Consider the following 24,380-nt stretch of genomic DNA (forward strand, 5'->3'; position numbering starts at 1 on the left):
CAGCTTTGAACTTTTGAATAACTGCTTGCTTAAAGGGGAGCTTTACATTTATATGTAGTTATCTATGGGACTTCTGTTGTGAACTGAAACCAGTGCAATCTTGACAAAAGGCGACTTAAAAGTCATGGTTTAACATGTAGCCATGGTAACGTTTACAAGCGCGGTGTCCCACTATTATTTGAAACATCAAGCGCAGATACTCAGTAAACGGTCACAATGTACCTAACAGTAAAGCCAAATTGGTATTGACACGCTACTACAGTCTCAGCAACTTCGGAGATATCTGTGTCAGTTGTGTAGTTGTCAAGCACACAACATAGTCCAACAGGAAACACGACCTGTTATGCGTATCCAACATGGCGACCGAAATACAGGAAGCGCTCGCATATGTGAGACAAAATGTGTCTGAACTTCGCAATTTAGGGAAAGAATGGGGGTTGACCGACGCTGAGATAGAGAAATGTGTCCGGAGGGCCATGTCGATGAAAGTAAACACCAAGAAATCATCAAAGAAGGAAGTTAATAACTCTCAAGCAAGAAAGTTTGCAGCCCGAAAGACATGGTCCCGATGTCGATGTTGCTTCAACGTATGTTTTGTCCTGACGGGTTTGCTCCTTGTAGCGACGACAGTGACAGCAGGGGTGATGGCATATCAAGTCAAGTCGATCTCCCCTTCTCGGTTCCTCCAGCCTTACGCTTACAACATAATGCGAGTGGTTCGTGTTAGCTTGAGCGTCCCGCTCCTGCAAGCATTTCACATTGACAGTAAGTGACTCGACCGGCTATATGGCTTTATGATAGTGCAGTGCAGGACGAAATCTTAGATGTTAGTTTGTAGGCATGAACATATTCTGTCACGCCCACTATTATCAATTTTTTTAACGCTAAACATTGTTATTTTAACTAGTGTGAAAACCTCAGCTACACTGCATTCTCTTAGGATGTCAACACAATTTTGGTAGTGAGATTTGGGGTTCCATATGGGGATATCCACAATGTTCTATGACCAAAGCCTGAAAGTTGTATTTTGAATACCGACTGAACATTTATGTACATAGTTCACTAACATGAAATGTTAACTCCCCAGGTGATTAGGTGCCTGAAACTAACGGTGGGAGTTCAAATACCAAATGGAACTCAACCTAAAAAGTACTAGAATTTGTACATTACTAAGAAAGTTATTCCCAAATAAGACATATGTTACATTTTACCACTTTCTAAATGGCATTTGTAATTAAAGACCAGGCTAGCTATTCTCGTAACGTTCATAGCCCTACAAACCTTTCTTAAGACATTGATCATAGCTAAGAATTCTTAAGGCTACGAACGTTTCGAGAATAAGGGCCCAGGTGTCTGCATGAAAGTCTGAACTTCACCTGTCTTCTTCCAGAGTTCTACGAGACAGAATGCCTGGTTGATAACCCTATGTTTGTTGATCCACTGATGGATTGCATGAACTGCCAGCAGATGAAGACAATACGAGAAATGACGACCACAACTGACTTCGACCTGTCCATTGTATCAGGACCCATGGTTTTTAGGGTAAAATTGTTCATGTGGACAGTGTCCTTTTCAGAGATTAAAATAGCAATCATTTTGGCACAGGAGTTATCTCCCTTTCACTGTCAAATGAACCCTAAAATACTATACTGTCCCACAGAAATAGGATTTGTTATCATGTTTGGAGATATTACATCTCTTCCCTATACAACAAGAGTGGATTGCAATTTCAATTATTTAAATTGCCTGTGCTCTATCCTTTCTCATCAAGCAATGCATTCTACACACTTAAGGTTGAGGAGACAAAAAGACATGACAGAAATTGGTATTTAGAGTTTACTGAAAGTAGTTAAATTCTAAAAAAAATTATGAAATTTTAAATTGTGAAAAGTAAATTAAATTATAAATTATTAAAACAATTATATATTATAAAAAAAATACTTAATTATTAAATACTTCCACATAAGTGATAGTATATGGCGCTTGCTTTGCTCTTATGGAAGTTAGTATTCACTGTGTGAGTGAGTATTGCTTTTATGCCACTTTTAGCAATATCTCAGCAGAGTACCCCAGAAGTTGGATTCACATGTTGTACTCATGTAGGAAATCAAAACCGAGTCATCAGTCTGATGAGCAACACTTTAACCACAGGGCTACCTCACTCAGCCTTAATATTCAGAGAATATGTAGCATACTTGTTTGAATTGTCACAAGTCCTGCGTGAGGTGTGTAGTACATAGTAAACAGGGAGGGCAGTGGGGTAGCCTAGTTGTTAAGGCGTTTGCTCATCACACTGAAGACCAGGGTTCGGTTTGCTCACATGCTCACAATGTGTCACAAAAGGTCCATATCTAGTGTCACCTGCTGTGATATTGCTAGAATATTGCTACAAGCAGGGTAATACTAAACTCACTCACTCACTCACTCACTCACTCACTCACTCACTCACTCACTCACTCACTAGTAAGAATTGAAGATTCAAGCAGCCCTCAAGAGTGTAGGTTGGACTCCATATAATGTATTATTATGCAATCACACAACACTGCTGCCAATAACTTTTAATTCAGTTTTTGGCAATGTGAGTCAAAAGAGATAATTTTGATTTTGATACCAATATTTTCATACATGGAGAGTGGGTTTAGCACTGATTATATGTCTAGTTTTCTCAGCGCCTGAGTCAAGTCATCATGGGTTTCATCGAAGTGTTTATCTCTGACCTGCATCAGTTCCACCCTCTGATGTACAAGGTTTCATGTTTTAGGGTCTCCAGGCTCCGGTACATCTACATGACATATGGCAGGTTTTACAGAAATACAAGGACAAGCACATGCTGGCCACGCATTCAGTGGAATGTACTGCTGACTGGGTTCAGTATGCAAGTGACCTGGCCAGACCAGACTTGCTGGACAAAATAATCCAGGATGAAAACTTCTCATGTAACTGGTAGGTATTGCTCTTTTATTGTAACATGTCCATTCTTATATGCAGATATTAATATTATGATGGTTTCATTGAAACTATGGCAATTCTGGAAAGTTAGTTTCCATTCTGAATGCATTTGGTCCTAAAGTATGAGTAAAAGTTATGACTTTCAAGCAATGTAAAACAATTCCATGTTGGCCCTATTAACAATGATATGACTCAGATATCGTAAGAAGTATGACTCCTGGTGTCCATTGTGTGGATCAATCAGGGTTAGAATTCAAATTCAGTCAAAACAAGTGCCAAGATACTTGTACTGATCAGCAGTATTAATTTCATTATTATCAGTCAGACTTGAGGACATAAATCGTTTCTTGTTTCTTTTATATAAAAAGTCAATTTCTTCAGTTTTGTTAGACCTAGCTTGGCAAATGGAATAGTGAGACAGTTGTTTCAAATACACTGGCAGTACTGTCTATAGCAAAAATACAAGATCAGAGAAAGAGCACATCCATGTAGAACTGGAGTGGCTCAACACTTTCCAAACACTTCATGACAACTGACATTAATGGAGTTAAGACAGATGCCTGTTGCCTGTTTCGAAGACTGATTATGTTTGATGTCTTCAAGTTAGGAGAATTTGATGAAAATGAAGACACATTAGAAAAACTTAATGAAACATGACATTCAGGAGTTACTGACACTCTTTCAAAACTAAACCACTCAAAGTATCAGGACCACAAGCTTTACATTAATCTTTCTTAGTGACCATTGAATGTTACAAAATAACATGTCAGTTAAATTTACCTGCTGAAGTGACTGGGCATTGTATTCCCACAGAGGTTACTTGTCATATCTTCCTACGAACCTCTGTTCTAATACAGCCCTTTCATGGTGCAAGCATTCAGGGTTCTTGATCTGTTGTAATCAGATTTAGTCATGCAATCAGCAACGCTGTTTTCAAAAGTGATCATTTGTAAAACCTCTGTAGTTTCTGAATGTTTGTGGAAAACTAGAACCAGCGCGATGCACAAATGTGTGTTCTAGACAGAGCTCAGTCATGTCATGCCCTCGTTGACAACGGACAAACTAGCCATTAGATTCTTGTGTGTCACATCAACACAAGTCCCTGGCAGAGGAATATTTGTGGCCCCACATTTGCTCTTATTACTCAGGTTGGATCAAAGCCTATGTAGCCTGTGTTCTGATGGAATGGAAAGACAGGAGATAATTCATGTTGCTATTTTTATGGGAACCAGGAAAACTGTCCATATTAGAACGGTGGTTTGTAGGAAGATATGACAAGTAACCTCTAGGAATATATCCCTTGGCTTTATTGACAGTGAGTTGCTTACCTTGGCCCTATTGACAGTAAGCTGAGATTCTGCAGCCAGGGCCCCTTTAAGATGATCGTAGCTCATAGACTTACGACTATCATAGCAGTGTGATTGCCTTGAGGAACACGGCCTAGGACTTAATCATAAATCTAGACATATGGCGATGATCATTACTCATGGTTACTGTAACTTCCGACAGGGATAGCAATGAGAAGCTGTTTCATGGGCAGCTGATGAGGAGTCTGTTTCCAAAAGCATCAGTCATTCCCTCTGATGCAGAGATTTGTCTCCAGAGGAATATTTTCATTGACGGGATAGCTGCTCAAAGTCGGAAACTGGTGAGTAGCAGAGGACCATGTGATGAATAGCAGCAGGTAACTTTACACACTGAAAAAGGTTTTGCGCCACTCTCTAAGTTCAGATATTTTCCATTTGTCTGTTAGAAACAACTACATGAATGTTACTTCAATTCTGACCACATTTTGATAGGTGCTGACAATCTGTGGGATACCTGATGAAGAATACGCCATGTTCCTCCTAATATTGTGATTTGATATTGTGATATGACATCCCAGATAGCATTCAGAGTTGGGCCAACATTGGCAGACATTGGCTCGACATTGGCCCCTCGTTAAAGATTTGGTATCAAACTCGCTTTTGCTCGTTTGATACCAAATCATTAACTCGTTTAATACAAATGGTATTACACAGAAGGTCGATTAGTATCCTCTATGTAAGGCATGTGCCTGCCTTTCCCTCCATAAAGTTGTGTTATATGCAGGATTGTTCTGTAGCTGTTCTACCAGATTACACTTGACTCCAAAGCTGCATAATATAATAGCTTCCACACGACTGCTTACAATCACCAGGAATTCATTCCAACAACTATTTATTGTTAACTTAAGAACACATATGTAATTTTGGTCCTGTTATTAAAGGGTATGCATGGTAATTTTGTCATACAAGCAGTTAGTTATTTTCTTTATAACTCTGTTCAAGAATTTCACTGGCCTTAAAGTCATAAGAAGTGAGTACAAAATCAAAAGTGATTATCACGCCCATTATTCTTATGGTTCTTCAGAGCTCAATCAGTGGTCGGAGTAATCAATCAGTGGTCGGAGTAATCAATCAGTGGTCGGAGTAATCAATCAGTAGTCGACTGCAATCCTCCCTACCGCAAATCAACAACAAGGGGGCAGAATTATGACATGGGTAGCGATCTATACCATGATCAACATGAAGGCATTTGAGGTAGCCTGGTGGTTAAAGTGTTTGACCATCAAGCCAAAGACTCGGGTTCAATTTGACACATGGGTACAGTTTGTTAATTCCATTTCTGGTGTCCCCCGCTGTGATATGGCTGGAATATTGCTAAAAGCAGCATAAAATCATACTCACTCACGTAATCACTCGTGATGAGACACATATGAAAGTACACATGTAATGTTTTCAGTTATAGTCAGGAAACAGATGTTATTACCTTGATGTAGCTAACATAGCAATAAGAAATAGGTTTGAAACTGAGATAAATAATCACACACCTTTTCAAAATTTGAAATGTGGTTATTTGAATCGTATTTTGTACTTATGAAGAGGATTGGTATCACTAATGATGTAAAAAGGTGAGACAGTTAAGCAATTTGAAATAGTATGAGTCATAGGAACACCTTGGTCACTCAACAGAAAGTATGTCTATCGTAAACTATTATTATTCATCGCATGTCATTTTTGGTCTGCTGTCTTGACAAACAATGTTGTTCAATTGTTTCTTCATCTAAATGCTGCAGGGTGTGACACTTTTCATGTTCTTTGTCACAGCAAGTGTTGGGACATGGTGCCCATGTATTAGTCAGCTTGTTGATCATATGACCTGACTGGGCTGCAGCCACAATATTTATTGATTTCAGCATGTAAGGGAGGTAATCGCGAAGTAGTCATGAACATTGTGTGACATGTGAAACAGGAATATATCATTAAAAGATAATAGTGGATATTCCATTTGCAAGCATACCACTTGCCGATACCAACGCATGAAAGAAAAAGAAACATATAAACTCAACATAGATAGATCGGTGGTGTACTGGTGATTTTGGTTTTTTTTTAAATACTGAATAAAATTATTTTTAGTGTTTCCATGACAACAAGTTTGACTTCGACTGAAATTTATGTTTGTCCTCTTTTCATGAGCAGAACTCAAAACCTACTTCTCCAAGCTTGGCACATAAATAAGTCTGGTGCTATCCTGGTTTATTTTAGTACTTTTGGAATTCTGAAAATATATTTGGTATTTCCCTCGCAAGAAGTTTGACCTTGAATGAATTTGATGGTAGTGCTCCTTTCTCAGGTAAAGCTTTCCACTGTGCCATATACACACCAAAACATTTGAAATAATCATAATTAGTAATTATGTTCATTAAAAGAATTTTGCCGACTTTTGATGACGGCTTTGTCCTCTTGTTTTATGTCTTCAGCCTCCCAGCACAATGGAAGGGTACAGCTGGTATGCCCAAGGGACAGGCACTCGGACTCTCGTGTTCCGCCCACACCAGGGATGTGATGACGTCTGTCAGGCAGTGAGCGTAACAGTAAAGGAGGGAGATATAGGTACGATGTGAGAACTGCTGTCTTGCATGAGAGGGAGTCACATGGGGAGCTCAGCCTCCACCTTTTCCCCCGCGTCCAGTGATGGTCTAGGATTAGGTTTAATGGACTGGGTGCTCAGGGTGGCTGACTTGCTTGTCTTTTCATATCTGATGACGTGGATCATCGTTCATGCTATGAGAGGAGGGTTTGGTAGCCTAGTGCTTAAAGCAGTCACTCGTCAAGCCCAAGACTCTGGTTTGATTCCCGATGGGAGTACAGTTTGCTGCCCACATTGGAATATTGCTAAAAGTGGCATAAAGCCATATTCACTCACTCTCACATGATATCAATCATGTGATGTTTATAAAGGTAATTCTACAGATTTTAGCAATGAGCAAACGATATCGATATATATATAGGTTATGAAGGAGGTTGGTGGGGGAGAAGGAGAGAGACAATGACTGCTCTTGAAGGACAGTGTAGCATCATTACATGGTGAACTGTGGAAGGACTTGTCAGTCTCAATAGGCAAACGTTTTGTCATGAGTTATCTCCCTTTAGTTGTGTCTGGACACACGAAAAGAAACCTTGTCCCATGGAGCCTTGTATGGTTTCCTTCAGAGGCAGTCATGTCAAAGAAAAGCTACTGAAAGAAATAGTCAAAATCAGTGTTTCTGGAAACATAATTTGTGTCATGATCAGGAGTGGACAAAGCAGAACAATGTGGTTTCTCATTCACAAGCAGACACCAGCTTACAAGGTCTGTCGCTCAAACAATGTTGCAAAAACAACTGTGATGTCTTGAACAATGGAAGGTATTATCTTTAATTGTTTGTGACAATTCAATGATGGTAAGACAAGGGGAACAAGAACAAGGAAAACAATGGAACTTTTGAGGTGAATTAAGCTAACAGCATGATGTCCAGATTATATTGCTTTGTGAGATATGTGGAACATAATTGTAGAAATTGCCACTTTGGATTAAATCAGTATGACATTACCAGTTTGATTTGATTGTCAGTGTTAATCATTTAAATGAACATAATGGTTCAGATAAAAATTTAATTTTAGATTAAAAAATAGAAAGGTTTTGTGCAATGAGTTCTTTATGATTGAAACTGTTAAGGAAATAGTCTGTTGAGATAATGTATTGACCGCCAGGATGTTGCCCTTGTGTTCATGGAAGTGGGACAGCTGGGAAAATCTCATGGTAAAACAAATCACATGTGTCTGGGCCAGCCAGCATGACAAAATGTTTAGAGTAGTGTGATGTGAAAAAAGAAGAATGAAGACGTAGTGAAATCAACATAATCCACTTAAGACCTTCTTACAAAAACAATAACTGGGACAATATGGTAGCCTAGTGGTTGAAGCATTTCCTTGTCATGCCGAAAACCCAAGTTCAGTTCCTCACATGGGTACCCTGGTACAATGTGTGAAGAACATTTCTGGTGGCCCACAAGTATGATATTGCTGGAATATTGCTAAAAGTGGCATTAAGTCACTCAATCACTCGTCTTTGCTGGGCCTCTATCTGTGTAATCAGCTGACAGCATCTGAATAATTCCTTTGTTTGTTGAGACTGAACAACATTCAGCATAGCTTCTTGTTCTACAGGGTTCCACAAGCAGAGCACCATATTGTAAATATACCATTTAAAAATAATTTGATGAATTTTTTGTATTTTGTCTTTTCAAATAAAAGAGTATGTTAGTTCATATTCTGTTCATATATTTATAGATTGTATATTCTGAAATCCAGAAACCCAAGGTCCGTGTTTGTATCAGTTATTAATGTCCATAACAAAAGCACCCAAGGTCCGTGTTTGTATCAGTTTTCAATGTCCATAACAAGAGCACCCAAGGTCCGTGTTTGTATCAGTTTTCAATGTCCATAACAAAAGCACCCAAGGTCCGTGTTTGTATCAGTTATTAATGTCCATAACAAAAGCACCCAAGGTCCGTGTTTGTATCAGTTATTAATGTCCATAACAAAAGCACCCAAGGTCCGTGTTTGTATCAGTTATTAATGTCCATAACAAAAGCACCCAAGGTCCGTGTTTGTATCAGTTATTAATGTCCATAACAAAAGCACCCAAGGTCCGTGTTTGTATCAGTTTTCAATGTCCATAACAAGAGCACCCAAGGTCCGTGTTTGTATCAGTTATTAATGTCCATAACAAAAGCACCCAAGGTCCGTGTTTGTATCAGTTTTCAATGTCCATAACAAGAGCACCCAAGGTCCGTGTTTGTATCAGTTATTAATGTCCATAACAAAAGCACCCAAGGTCCGTGTTTGTATCAGTTATTAATGTCCATAACAAGAGCACCCAAGGTCCGTGTTTGTATCAGTTATTAATGTCCATAACAAAAGCACCCAAGGTCCGTGTTTGTATCAGTTATTAATGTCCATAACAAAAGCACCCAAGGTCCGTGTTTGTATCAGTTATCAATGTCCATAACAAAAGCACCCAAGGTCCGTGTTTGTATCAGTTATTAATGTCCATAACAAAAGCACCCAAGGTCCGTGTTTGTATCAGTTATTAATGTCCATAACAAGAGCACCCAAGGTCCGTGTTTGTATCAGTTTTCAATGTCCATAACAAGAGCACCCAAGGTCCGTGTTTGTATCAGTTTTCAATGTCCATAACAAAAGCACCCAAGGTCTGTGTTTGTATCAGTTTTCAATGTCCATAACAAGAGCACCCAAGGTCCGTGTTTGTATCAGTTATTAATGTCCATAACAAGAGCACCCAAGGTCCGTGTTTGTATCAGTTTTCAATGTCCATAACAAGAGCACCCAAGGTCCGTGTTTGTATCAGTTTTTAATGTCCATAACAAAAGCACCCAAGGTCTGTGTTTGTATCAGTTTTCAATGTCCATAACAAGAGCACCCAAGGTCCGTGTTTGTATCAGTTATTAATGTCCATATCAAGAGCGTTGAACTCATATGAAGTCAGCAATTGTTTTATTGAATTATATATGTAAGTAACAAAAGCAGATTTCAGTCAGTAGTAGCAGACCCGTGAAGGTCCCGGGTAGAATAGGCCTTCAGCAACCCATGCTTGCCATAAAAGGTGACTATGCTTGTCGTAAGAGGCGACTAATGGGATCGGGTGGTCAGACTAGCTGACTTGGTTGACACATGTCATCGGTTCCCAATTGCGCAGATCGATGCTCATGTTGTTGATCACTGGATTGTCTGGTCCAGACTCGATTATTTACAGACCGTCGCCATATAGCTGGAATATTGCTAAGTGCGACGTAAAACTAAACTCACTCACTCAGTAGTAGCAACAATAAAGCTCCAGCAAACAAAAAACCTAACAGGCTAATTTTGGGGTAAAAACAGTTCTGAGTAGTCCTGATCTGTGATCACTCAGTGATGTGAGGAGGGGAGTTTACGTTTAGCCACTTTTAACACTATCCCATCTGTATCACTGTTGGGGACATTAGAGATGGGCTTCGTACATTTTACCAATGTCAGGAATCGACCCAGGTCTTTGGTATGACTTTGACCACAAGGCTACCTTACTCTCCCTCACTACCATGAATTAACAGATCTGATTCGGGATCCCTTTGTATTTTGGTCAATTAAAGTGTCCACTCCTTGGCTAAAGTATGCAATAGTGATGTTTGTTGTTATAGTTCTGTTCCTGAGTGGCGCCATGGATGTAGAAGTCACGGACAACCAGGAGGAGATCAGCATCAGCTACCTCGGACATATGTTACCTGAGCTGCCCCCACCACTGTTGTCAGACACAGAAGACCAATAAGTGGCATATAACAACTAGAACTCCAGCATAATATAGTCAAACAAATCACTGATGTCTTATAAAACATCATGTCTTGTTAATCCTCAAAAGACTTGATCTGAAAAACATTGGTATCATTTTTTGACACACTGATATCTTTGAACAAAGTTTTACAACTTTCCTGTCCCACATTTCATCAGAATCTTTAGACTGTTGTAGATTCTGCAAAGCAGAACTGTCCTTGATGAAAATACTAACTGAAAATAATGGATTGATTGTCTCTTTCTAAAGAATATTCAGGTTTTAATATCTGAGATTGGAAGATTTGGAGGAAGCACAGGATGGAACATCCTCAAAAAATAAACGTTCCCATAAGTCTCCACTATGCCCTGGACACATCTACAGCTCGGCCAGATAATTTCTTTACCTCCCTTGGCTGGCTCCGCTTTCCCGCAGTAGCCAACCAGCTAAGCTGCCATTACAACCGAGCTTGCCAGTGTCAACAAAGATAGCAGTTGCAACTGCGAAGGTTTGATCGCAGTGCGACTCGGCTTTTTGGGAAATCATATAGACAAATTATATGATACAGTTTAATTGGTTAGATAATTCAAAAAGGGAAAGTGAGTTAAGATTGGTTCACTCAACTTCCCAGGGTAGACACCTGATTGCGTGAAAAGCCAGCCAAGGGAGGTAACAAATTCATCTGGCAGGGCCGTAGAGGCATCCAGGGTATAGTGGAGAGTTATATGAACGTCCAGAGGATGAGGATGGAAAGACAGTCTTGTGTTTTAGCCTCAGAAATAGCACTTAAAAGTATTAACAAATCATCGAAAATGCATAATGTCGCATATTTGATTTACATATCTTGTCAGTTTGGGGTTGAATTCAGCATTCTACATCTTGTTATGAATTCCATATTTTTACAATTCCACTGTTCTCTACTTATATTTTGTTATGGATATTTTTTTGTATTATGCTATTGTCTATACAACTACTCCACAGCAATATCATATTTATCCCACCCCCACAAACCGAGGATGCAAATAAATGCAGTGAGAAATTGGAAACATAAATTGTTAAATCTTCACTCTGTATGTGTTGTTGAAGTTTGAATTAAATGAATATATTCTTGATTCTAGTCTGTATTTTTTCAGATTGAGAGAAGTTTTAAAAGGTGAGTTGGGATAGATAAAAGGTATCAAATGAGCCACATGAAATGAATGATGATAAATCAGTTTAATTAGTAACTTTGAACTCGCTCAAACTTTAGGATCAGCATTAGAATAGAAATATGATGGGCCAGTGAATGTTGGCAGTGTTACAATGCATTGTTTTGTACACTTCCAAATATACATTGATGTAAGTGATTAAACCATCCTGAAATGTTGCCTGTGACATCATTTTAACATATGAATGATTAAATCGGCAAATTTTCAGGTATAAATTTTCAGTCATCTTAATGACTGAGTGAATACAGTTTTACGCTGCTTTTAGCAATATTCCATCAATATTCCAGGAATATCACCGAGTGGGGCACATAATGGGCTTCACACATTGTATCCATGTGGGGAATCGAACCGGGTCTGGTGACATATAGTTATCCATCTCAGTTGTGTGAGGATCTGAAACATCTATAGGTCCTGTAGGATGATTAACAATCTGGAATCCATGTAAATTTGGTTTTACACCTGTTAACGCCTCGTTCACATTTAGCGTGCGATGGTTCTATGGCGGCCGCAAACTGGCCGTAACTCCATATCCGCGCGACGGCAGTACGATCGTCGCGCGATTCTAACGTCTCCGTAGCCTCTACGATTTTGTCAAACAGCGAAGTTCGACAAATTTTTAAAATTCGTAAACCCGCACGCAGCCCGTAGGTGCCATTTCACGGGCATCACATGGTGGCCGCCCGGTAACTCCCCGATTTTATTCGACAATAGGATCGAGGGATAACCGCACGATCACAGTGTATCTTCCGTACGCGTGAAATCTCGACCTGTACAACTTCCGTACGATTTCTCTGCAGCCTCCATACAGGTTCGCTTCGCCCGGCCCCCAAGGAAATCGCACCATGCCCGTAGACACAAACGTAGGAAGCGCTCACTCATTATGCCTAAACCTTCGTACTGAAATCATAGACTACTTCCACCTATGGCTGCCGTGGCAAATGTGGCATAAGTGATCCAAGTATTAACCTTTTGCTAGTTCAGTTTTATGTGTATTATCGTCAGGGATAATGTACAATCCTTTTTGTTTTTCATTTGAGTCATTTAAATATTCCACCTACGGTTATTTATCAAAGTATTACCTTTGACATGAGTTATGTTTTAAATTTCAGTCGGTCAAAGCCGATTCTGTCACTTCAGTTGTTAGTGTCAGTATTAGAACAGCAGATTTCTTGACATGTAAAGATTTAAATCGGCATGTTGTATCTCGCTGGCTTCGATTCTGTGTACACGGGGAAGAAAGACAAATTCTATCTATGCCTTTAGCTGAAAGGTTTTTTGCAAGTAATAATGATAGTTCTATAACTTTGAAAATATTTGTAGTGTGTATTTGAGGTGTTTGAAAAGAATGACATACCGCCGATCTGATCTGATCCGACATTGAAATACTACAGTGCGTTGTTTGAGTGTTTCTTCTTGTTATTCCAAGCACTTATTCACGTATACCTTTAATTTTTAGGAGATAATACCATTAGGGGACGTGTTTGCAAGTAGTGGTGATAGTTTTATGATTTAAGCGAAATGCTAGGCTGTGTTTTATGTGTGTGAAAAATGTGGCATGAAAAATGTGGCATGTTGCAGATCTGTTCTAGTCCGCCATTGATGTTTGCAATGCTTGAGTCTTATGGCTGTAAAACATCTTTCTTGTTGATTTTTGTATTTGACAAAACTAGAATGGTGCCGAAAAACGCTCTGTGATAATTATAACTTTCTGTTCTTTTGTGTGTGGGAAGAAGATTTTTAAGAAAGGACATCTTATGTTAACACGTGTTCTAGCGATAGTTTTGTGTTCTTTGATGTTTGGGGAGGGATGGCCGTGGTGTATCATTTATTCTTTCCTTTATTCACATACTTTCACCACTTTCTTTAATTTGTTCTTTTTTATTACTTCTTTCATTTATTCACATATAATTCATGCCCATGATGCATTCATTTATTCATCGTAAAGTTCAGCCTGATACAATAAACTGGGTGAAATACTGTTAAACACAGCCAAAGTTGTATTGGAAACAAACAAGTCACTATATGCGGTGGAGCATGACGAGGCACACGCTAATCGGTACAAATGGTAAAGAAAGCAAGCTGTTGTAGATTATTCCTGACCAAAGTGATGGACATTAAAGACGTACAACACTTTGAGCTATATATTCATTCATTCACTTACACTCACAAGGACAGCTGTAACGTTAACACACCTATTTTATGTCTCACCTGTATTATTTTCGACATAGGTGGGTTCTCTCACCTATGATGCTGCATGACACAAAAAACATGTTCCTGCAATGTCAACAAAGATCAGTTTGAGAGCTTCTGGAAAGGAGTTAAGCTACCTCAATGCAGATTTTTATTTCCTTCTACAATCCATTCTTCTCGAGAGATGTTAGAGTGACTGTAATCACATGATCTGTCGGTGTCCAAACATCGTCATCAGAAATCCAGGTTCATGTCTTTCTCTTGTTACTGATGGAAGCTGGATCTCGCTTGCTTTCTTTAACTGAAATCTCCATGGTAAATTAAACACGTTTCCCTTCGTGTGTGATACTTCGTCTTCTTAAATAATATAACAATGTATAATATTAAATGATTATTTTTTCTTTGAAAGAAAAAGAACCTGACATTTAACAACTGATACTGCCTGTAAATACATTTAAGTAAATGTAAATGTTAAAGTACAAAATCATTACCTAAAAGAAATAAAAAAAACTTAGTTCTTTGATCCTTTTAGAGGATGTAGTTCTTCTTACCACGTGTGTATATTCTTTAAAAACCATCCATGAGAGCCAAGGAGGAGAGCGTGGTAAAACAACTCACTCACTCACTCACTCAGTACACACCGGAAGTAAGTAGTTACTACAGGAAAGAAAACAGACCCCTTCAAAAGGAATGTTAGGGCAACATGACGGTTGTTCCAGAAATGTAAGCACGACAACTGGCCTACCTGTACAGGGAGATAAATCTGTCTGACAGGCAACGTCAGGTGCGCATGTAACACCATAGTGACACGACACGTTTACGAGCTGCATGTTTTTATAGCGACAGTACTCGCATCTGTCACCCTTCCATGCAGCCTGGCAACGACCGGTCGTAAACACAAACAGATTTGAATCTCTTATCACAGAGACAACCGAGGATACTGCCACAGAAACAAATACGTCATAGGGTGCATGTGACCATTATGTGGGGGTATTGATCTTTTAGTCAAGCGTAATCAGATAAAAATACTGTTAAATTTTCTACATGTGACTCTACGCTCGGTGATAAAAGAGTGACACCCCCCACTCACAGACCAAAGAGGATTTTTAATGAGAAAGAAACAATACCCCTTGCTGGCCGGGTGTCTACAGCTGTGACAGTTACAGTTTATGATGCTGTTGGCGACGTGGATCGCCTTTTGTTTTGGTACTAACTTGCTGGTTCAGACAAGATCCACGTGTCGGATGCAGACAGTGCCGATATATCTGTCACGCCAGTCCAGATTAGCGAGTGACAGTTCTTTATACAGAAGGAAGGAGGATATCCGGAAACAGTGCACGTTACCGGGTTAATGGTGGCATGCATCTTGATACTTATTGTATTGCAATACGTATGTGAAACGTTGTATCAAGGACATTTCCTTGGTAACTGCTTTAAATCATAAAATGTACATTTATGTAACATTCAAATATGCTAGTAGGGGTGTCACGATCCAGGTGCCACACCATACGATACGCAGCTCGATACTGAGGTCGCGTTGCGGCATTGTCGACATGTTTTGCATGACAAACAGCCATAGTTGTCTGATGTTGAAACCGTAATTCACTGAAAACCTGCCAACAACTAATCCAAGTCATTTCTGTTATGGGTAGAGATTATCAGAGAAATGATAACTACCCATCAGCCAAGTACCCAACCCATCTCTCATTCTTAGCAAGTCACCTTTGCTGTATTGTGTAAAAGGTATGAGACAAATGTATTAAGGCGCAAAACAGTAATCGATATATATGTAAAAAAACCGAATCAATAAAAAATCACATGAATCACATATCGAATCAAGTAAATCTTGCCGAAGATGCATCGGTGAATCGTGACATCACCAGCTGTTATCTCACTTGTCTTCAGATATTACCTGTCACAGCTTGCATCGTGCTTGCTATAACTGTAAATTTGTTAAAGATCGTGTTGATGTAGACGGATAGGAATGCAACATGTGGTTGTTAATTATAAAATGTCTTGACCAAAGAGCAGAACAGATTGTGTTGATGTCGACTTGGACGAATGCATGCACGTACAGTCTGTGAATATTTGACGCTTCATTCACCCAGAATTTAGGTTGGATCAAGGTGATGCAGGAGTTGATGAAGACATGGGAAGGCCCATCTTCGACCATAGTCGTGAACACACTTTGCTGGTTCTGAAGACAACACGGGTTAAAACCATGAGGATGTCGTTCTTATATTTTGCTTACTTTTCTAATTTGGAGAACAACACAAGATTTTGATGACTAACGAAAGCTTTTAACGGCATTTACCAGCATACCGCTAGCGTCTGGGACCAGGACTGTCATGAGGAAATACCCCAGCGACAATGCGTTCTCAAAACGGAGTTCAATCACAGATCTCTCTGTCAAAGCAGAAAAACTTTTTCGATTAGGGAAAAGAATGCGCTTAAGCGACGCGGCAATACATAGCTGCTCCAGGAAGGCATTACAACGAGATATCTCTAACAGAACAGTGTATGCGCGACAACTTGATATCGTGTACTCTCTGATAGACTATGTAAGAAGTCTTCGACTCGTCACAGTGGTGGCAGTTATCATGCTAGGTGTTCTTGCAGTGGTGGTGTGCTGTGATGTTATACCCCCTTCGATGCAGGAGTCCATGTCTGGCCTTGAGTACAAAATCACCAGATTAGCTCGACTGTTCATGGAACCCTACCTGCCCACCTCTGGTGCTGACGGTGAGTGTTTTGTTTGTTGTTGGGTTTTTTGTTTGTTTTTTGTTTGTTTGTTTTTATGGTTTAACGTCTTCATTTACCTGTAATGGCCAAATAGCGGGATTACAGAACCACGGCGACGGTTACAAGGGATGGACTTTACATAGTGGACCCAGTGGGGCATCAAAGTGTTGAACACAGGGTGGTAACCAGCAGGTTACTCCCCTTCCTCTCTCTTCTTCCCCCTCAAGAACATTATTATGTGACGTGACTCAGTTTTGCTCTTGGCGCTTTTCTTTCTGCTCGTGTGGGCAGTAATCGGAGAGCTATACTTTTAAGAAAGACACCTCATTATATACTGGGTATGTGCGATATAAAACTGTTTAACATCCTACCTGATAACGATTCTTTGACCCCATGTCTCACAGACAAAGCCAGATGTTTTAAGTTATTACCAGCAGATGCAGAAAAGTAACAACGGATTGGGCAATGCTCAAATACCAAGTCATAACACTTTTATGTAAATCTGTAGTGTATTGTTGGTAAAGACGTGTCATGACGTTTAGTTCAATGGCCTTGGAAAGTAAATCAATGCTAGGGTGGTGCGGCCTTGATGCCAGTCTCTCCAAACATACATGGGCTGGATGTTTAATGTCAAAACTATTTTACTAGAAAGGTCTTCGGGGAAACATCTATGTGAATTTACAACATATCTGACAACCCATTTACATGAGTCACGTGTTTGGTTTCAGAATATATTCCGGCCGTGTGTGCTGTACCCAACCCCCTCTACTACGACCACGTCGACTGCGAACTCTGTAGTGACGTCACACAAGCTAAAGTGTTACTGGGTGTGGCTCAGCATACTAGTAACGACAGGGTCGTGGGCCTCGACGTGAACGATGACGGTGACGATGGTTCCCAAAGATTTGAGTCGGAGAACGATGTGGAAGAAATCCAGGAGATATCTTTCGAAAACATTTTGCTGCATAAGGTAATTTTCATCGCTGAATATACTTCAGATTATTTAATTCATGTTGTCACATGAATGTCTGATAATTTGAAATCGTTAAGCTCGTTCTAAACGAAGAAATGTGTGATGTATTCAAAACTCACCTTATACGTTATTTCAAAATTACTTTTGGTATTTATTTACAACGAGCCGAATCGCCAAAATAGCTGTAAGTAATGCACGGTGTCTGGATACTACTTGTCTGGCTCACAACCCCTGAACCACATTACTTTTCCTACCTCTTTTTACAGTACTAAATTCCTAAATGAGGAAAGTCCAGAATTCCTAAGGTTCCTAACATCTGGCCTCTCATGAGCTCCTTTTTAATTTAAATGGGTTTACTTGTTACGATCAAAATTATATATTCAGAGACTAAGCGTTAGTCTAGGATATTACGTCCTTCAAGATCTACCATCTGACGCTGACATCGGTTACTTGTATACGGCACCGTTTCCATCATTTTCAGGATAAATTCTCAGACAAGGAGTAGGACATTGGCACTCTTCATTGGTACCTTCGTTTAAAATGAAGTTAATCTTAACCTATTGCTGTAATACAGAGCACATTCTTGTATGAGTGAGAGTGAATTTGCTAAGAACAACAAATCGGCGTTATTAGGGCTTATCGGCTGAATAAAGAGGACCCCCTGCTGTCTTTCTGTGTTGTGATGTCCTGGTGCTGGATGAAAAGGGTTCACAGTAATGGCGAAGTGAGATTCTAGTTCGCAATCAGTAGATACCGTCTCAACTAAAGGCCGCACCTCTGCATAGCGAACTGACTCAAATAACAAACAGTGCCCTGTGTTCCTTGTGTAACTTGGCAACAACGATGCATATTTTCTACATTTCCAGCACTCAGCAAACCGTGTGAATTTTTCCGACATGATGGCGTTGCTTAAAGAGTATGAAGACGTTTTGACCAACGTCACGGTAGACTGTTTCCCTACTGGCGCCATTCCCATCAAAGATTTCTCCACTCACAGTTTTCTTTCAAGGCTGCACTCGGAGAAAGTATCATGTACCTGGTACGATTCAAGTGAGCCCAAATAGTTAACATGAAATTTATTCAATACAACTATTATCGGTCTGTTAATCGCTCTCTTGGCCCCGTTGCAAAGAGCGATTTCAGCGTTACGATTAGCCAGTGTTAAAGTGTGTGGGCTTATGGTCACTTTGTCGCTGAACCTGCTTTGTGCAATGGACCTTAGGACAGGCGGACCTGTGAAAGGACGATATGATTAGCACGTATTTGACACGTTCCCCCATGTCCCTTCCAAAATAAATTGAGAAATAATTCCTGGCAATGGGGCAATTTGTATTCCATAGTTGTCTCCGAAAAACCTAGATAGGAATTTTGCGACGATATTCTAAAACCAATGTTCGCTGAACAAGCAAACTGAGGAGGACAGATACTGTGTCTGTGTACAAGAACCCGCTATCATCTCACGAACGTAGAACAAAACATAAGATATCATTTGTATATATCACGCCAACAAGAAACATATGTCATCTATTTAACCCTGACCAATAAACTAGCCTGGATAAGACAATCCAATGATTGATAATATGGGCGAAGCACCACGCCGTCATGGTACGGTGACACGGTCTTCAATCATGATATCCAGTTTCAACCATCATACCCAGTTTCAACCATCATACCCAGTTTCAACCATCATACCCAGTTTCAACCATCATACCCAGTTTCAACCATCAGTCCATAGTTACAATAGCAGTGGCATAGGTTTCTGGATAGCATTTCCATCACAGAATGTCCCCTTTGTGTATATACACTGAAAGAAAGTGCCATTTGATGTCATTAAAACACTGCATGTCTCTTTGTTTGCTGTTTAGACAAGATACATGTCTATGAATAAAGATATCACCTGAATGTTTCCATTACTTTCTGTATTTCATGTTCAGGAACAGTAAGATGAACTTGGCGGTGGCTATGTTGATGAGGAAGATGTTTCCCAGACCTAACCTGTTACCCCCGGGATCCGAAGTGGCACCAAAGAAATTTATATTCGTGGATGGTCCTGGGACAGGAAGTAGGAAAATGGTAGCTAGTGTTTGTCATTGAAGAAGTAGTTTTGTCCGTCAACAAAAACGATGTACCGAACATCAGTTTTACTGTGGCGGTTACCTTTGAAACTGTATTGCGCATTTTATTTTTATAAGGCTAACGGTATACCTGATTCCTCTAGAGTGAATGTTTGGTTGGAACTGATTATCTAGTCACTATAACCAGCGCTGTAGTTTCATCGTAGTGGTAAATATCTAAACTAATAACCACATAGAGCGTTCTTTCTCAAGCTGATATATTTTCTCCCTTTCTTGTTTTACGTCACACTCAGCAATATTCCAGCTATATGGCGGTGGTCTGTAAATAATCGAGTCTGGACCAGACAATCCAGCGATCAACAACATGAGCATCAATCTACACAACTGAGACACGATGACGTACGTCAACCACATCAGAGAGCCTGATCCCATTAGTTGTCTCTCACAACAAGCAGATCTTCACTGGCCTCGAGCTGATAAAACTGAACCCGTGTACCGGCCCCCACTTTAACCTTTTCTGATGTTATTTAACGTGATTGTCCTCATGTCCTCAAGTTGGTACCTGGTATCAAGATGGCTTAATGTCGAAACCTGTTTGTTTATTAGAATGAAGGTTTCTCCGACTTCGCTTACGCCTGGTATGTACAGGGACAAGGGGAGAGAACTGTCAAATTTTCACCGCTTCGTGAGTGTCGAAATGCATGTCGTGAAGTTCACGTGACACTCATGGAAGGCGACACGCGTAAGTGAGATCATTTTTATCAGGTTTTGGTTTAGAAACTCATCAGATCGTTCATTCGCATTTTGTAATACACCTGTTTCTATCATTCCAGTTCTATTTCCGGGTGGCCTCTGGGATGTTCATCTACTGGCTAACACGAAGTCGACTAGTCTCGCCTTTGAGGGATACATCTACATTTAAATAAGTCACATGAACTAGTGTGAATGATAGAAAGCACAAGAGATCTCACAAAGGCATGGACACAGTCTGTGGTGATGTATCGGCGGATTGAGCTAATGATTCTGAGGTGGTAATGGCAGACATTACCTAGTGAGAGATTAGAGTCTATGCACACGCCAAGGGCCTTGGTAACAGAGCAAGGTTGAATGACAGAAGAGGCTACCTTGACACCAGAGACTGATACTCCATGCAGTTGCCTATCACTGCCGTCTATCAATAGTTCTGTCTTACTGTCACTGAGCTGAAGCATCCTAGATGTCATCCATCTCTTTATGTCAGACACACAGTCATCCACAATCTGCAGGTCTGTCAAAAGTGAGCTTCGTCTCAAGATGGTAGTGAGCTGGGTGTCATCTGCGTATCTATAGTGGCTGCAAACGTGCTTGTTGATAACTGCTGGTAGCGAGTTCACATAAAACAGGAATAGAATCGGCCCAAGGACAGACCCTTGAGGAACTCCATGGGATAACTCAAGTCTTGATGGTTTTCGTTTCGTGAAATATTGTGATTAATTCTATTTTAAGCACAAAGGTTTGAATTGCCTTTTGAAATGAATTTATACGTGCATAATGTAGGGTGATAATAAATGTTCCGCGATTTGTTTTCAAGATATATGATATATAAGATAAATTCAAGATATATATTACTTGGGGATTGGATAAAGCACGTTAATGCGTACTTACTTACACGTCCCCGGCCCACTACCACGTCAACGTCTGCACCGACTACCTCCCTGGTCTAATGGAAACAGTGTCTGCTCTGGGCACGGAAAGTTGCGTCATACCTAAAGAACATTAACTGAGATGCTTGCCTTCTTAACTAAAAGTGTTAGCTATATGGCCGCGGTCTGTAAATAATCGAGTCTTGACCAGACAATCCAGTGATCAACAACATGAGCATCGATCTACACAACTGGAATACGATGACGTGTCCGATTCCGTTTGTCGCCTCTTACGACAATCATGGGTTAGTGATGATCAATTCTAACCCGGATCTTCACGAGTAACAAGGTGCAAGCAAGGGGTAGGGTATCTAGGGTGGGTCAGGGAGGACCAAAGTGATCGGGGTAGGTGAGGATGGACACAGGAGGGACGGAGAAGGTCCCGGTTGGTCAGGCTGAAGCAGAATGAGAGGGATAGGTCCATGTTGGTTTGTCCCCATGGTCACAGTAGACCTTTAACTACTTGGACATGTTTTGTTCAGGACACGTTGTCCAAAACGACACAACACTTCATCCTTCATGTCTTATTTACCAAAGCAAGTGACCGATGGCTTGGACAGTTTATCTGACTAATTACTCTCTTGGTGAGTTCCTTTACATTCAATAAAATGCAGGTTGTTTATTTGTTTGTTATTGCAAGTAAATAAATAAGTAAATCTGTAAAATCCATGTTTATCTACGGAAAATAGTTATTTCTTCTTTCCGTGAAACCAGTGTTCATGTCTAAGTCGGCTTCTCGGGATGTGAGCTTGTCTCAGTCTTAAATGAAGAATTAAACAATGCGTATTCTTGTTCAGCTTTACACAACCCCAACAATGAGCGTGCACATTCAGGACCTGTGTGTTGTACAACAGTCGGGGCGACATGGCATACGGGAATACATGGGTAGGGGTTACATTTTGTGACAGGTTTACATTTCATATTAAATCTTAACAGACACAACCTGTATGCACACGTCATAAATCAAAACCAAAGCATTTATATCGGATAAGACCCACTAAAGCACAATCTGTGAATACGTTCCCGCCACCTCCAACAATATAAATCACTGTGAAAATATAACAGTTTCAATTATTCACACCGTCCTGATTTTTTAAATGAATCATTATATTCAAACGCGTGTGTAATTTTTGAAGAATACAGTGTGTTGTCAAAGCCATGAAAAGAAATTTAATTCAAGCCACTTGGTTGGACATGACAACGTATTTCCATGCCCGCATGTTGGCCACTGTAGCGGTGTAGGTAGTGTGGCTGTCGTTACAGTCAACATCCTGGCCAGCGTTGTTTAATAAGGTAAGAACTTCGCAGATTTCATTTTAGAATCGTTAGCTGTGCCTTAAATGCTTATTGATCTCAGCTGTGTCTCGTTTATAATTGTCACAGATATTAAGTTGATGCCCGCATAATAAAGGTAGTTCTTTATTATAGCTTTTCAATGGCGTGTTTACCTGCTCAGGTAATGGCGATTACACGGCCATCAAAGTCAATTTTTTCGAACAATTTATGTGCTGGATTTCTAAAGAGCACCTGTAAAAATGTTACCAGTGTCAATAGCCCTGTGGTTTCGTGGACCCGAACAAAGACTGACATTTTGGCGTGAAGGTTTAAAATACGGGATAACGAAATTAAAGTAAACGTGAAATTCCATTTATATAAACAGAGCTCGAATAAGAGTTCGCCACCTTCTCTCGATACATGCTGTAAATATGGCGCAGGTGAAACAATGGTGCCACAATCATTTGAATGAAATACAGCGGTTTAGAATCCCACATGAGTTCTTCATCAATTCAAGCTGCTTTACAACAAATCAGTGTATACTTAAAAAGTAAATGATTCGTTGTACTGTATGACTGCGTTATTTACTATTAATATTTTCGTTTACATTCATATTTTCATACATGCACACACAGAGTTCATGTATCAACCCCCGTAGAGACATGATATACCAACACAGACATTCAGATCATGCACACGCACGCACGCACGCACGCACCCACACACACACACACACACACACACACACACACACACACACACCCCTATGTGCACGTACATCATGCAAACAGACATGTAACTACATACTTCCTATACTAGCATATGCATGCATTCATGAACGTCTGCAAGTACATCCACGTTTACATGCATACTATTCCAACACATGCATACATTTAAGTTTAAGAAATTAAGTAATTTTCTGTTCCGTAAATCAAATGAACAACAGATCAAACTGCGAATTCGGGGGGTTTTGCTTATTTTGTTTGTTGTTAAACGCCACACTCAACAGTTTTTCAGAAATATCACGTACATGTATGTGTGTAATCCAAAAATCCAGCTTGGACTAGACAATGCAGTGATTGGACACCAAGAGCTATGTTTGAAGTTAGAACACGGTACCATGCATAATCGCCTTTTACATGGATATGTTGCTCAGCCTAAATTTTGAATATCACATCAGGTAATATAACATGCACACAATCTCTAGTTATTTATTGATAGTATGCGTCGTTTTTGCCGATCACTCGCTTGGGTCTCTGAGTCTGACAGGTGCGTGCATTTTCACCTGATTCATGACAATTGGCACGTCTCGACCCGTAATCAACCTGTGAGACGAACCATTGTCACTACAACCGATATTGTGCTAGAAAATGCAACAGTGAAATGGAAACTGCTTGAGATGATATATGTTGTTTGATAAATAAATCAATTTTCGTTATAGGCATTGTAAATCTCAAAACAGTTATCCATGCACGTGTAAGCAAAAAAAACAACTATCCATGTATAATTGAGATAATAACAACACATGTGGTACGTGAAGTTGATTTTTTTTTCGTATTTTCGTTTGCGTTCAGTTTATATCTAACCAGTTCACAGGGCACGCGATAAGTCGCGAATG

At 40.0% G+C, this 24,380-nt stretch overlaps 1 protein-coding gene across 1 annotated transcript; it reads left to right on the plus strand.

The window, feature by feature from the left end:
* Nucleotides 1-346: 346 nt before the first annotated feature.
* LOC137262018 (uncharacterized) lies at nucleotides 347-22,109 on the plus strand. The gene is made up of 13 exons (XM_067799816.1): nucleotides 347-765; nucleotides 1,391-1,542; nucleotides 2,762-2,943; nucleotides 4,459-4,597; nucleotides 6,731-6,863; nucleotides 10,490-10,614; nucleotides 12,623-12,685; nucleotides 16,313-16,757; nucleotides 17,486-17,727; nucleotides 18,597-18,769; nucleotides 19,665-19,803; nucleotides 20,412-20,547; nucleotides 20,639-22,109. Exons 1-13 carry the CDS (start codon nucleotides 357-359, stop codon nucleotides 20,725-20,727), a joined length of 2,427 nt encoding a protein of 808 aa, XP_067655917.1. The 5' UTR covers nucleotides 347-356; the 3' UTR covers nucleotides 20,728-22,109.
* The last annotated feature ends 2,271 nt before the right edge of the window (nucleotides 22,110-24,380 follow it).

Source organism: Haliotis asinina, chromosome 14 (genome assembly GCF_037392515.1).
Source record: "Haliotis asinina isolate JCU_RB_2024 chromosome 14, JCU_Hal_asi_v2, whole genome shotgun sequence".
NCBI lineage: Eukaryota > Metazoa > Mollusca > Gastropoda > Lepetellida > Haliotidae > Haliotis > Haliotis asinina.

What these genes read in the sequence shown, in the direction of transcription:
- LOC137262018 (XM_067799816.1), top strand. Translation starts at nt 357, where the DNA reads ATGGCGACCGAAATACAGGAAGCGCTCGCATATGTGAGACAAAATGTG. An exon ending in GAAAACTTCTCATGTAACTG is followed by an intron (nt 2,944 to 4,458) that starts GTAGGTATTGCT and finishes AACTTCCGACAG; the next exon opens with GGATAGCAATGAGAAGCTGT. An exon ending in CCATGCCCGTAGACACAAAC is followed by an intron (nt 12,686 to 16,312) that starts GTAGGAAGCGCT and finishes GACTAACGAAAG; the next exon opens with CTTTTAACGGCATTTACCAG.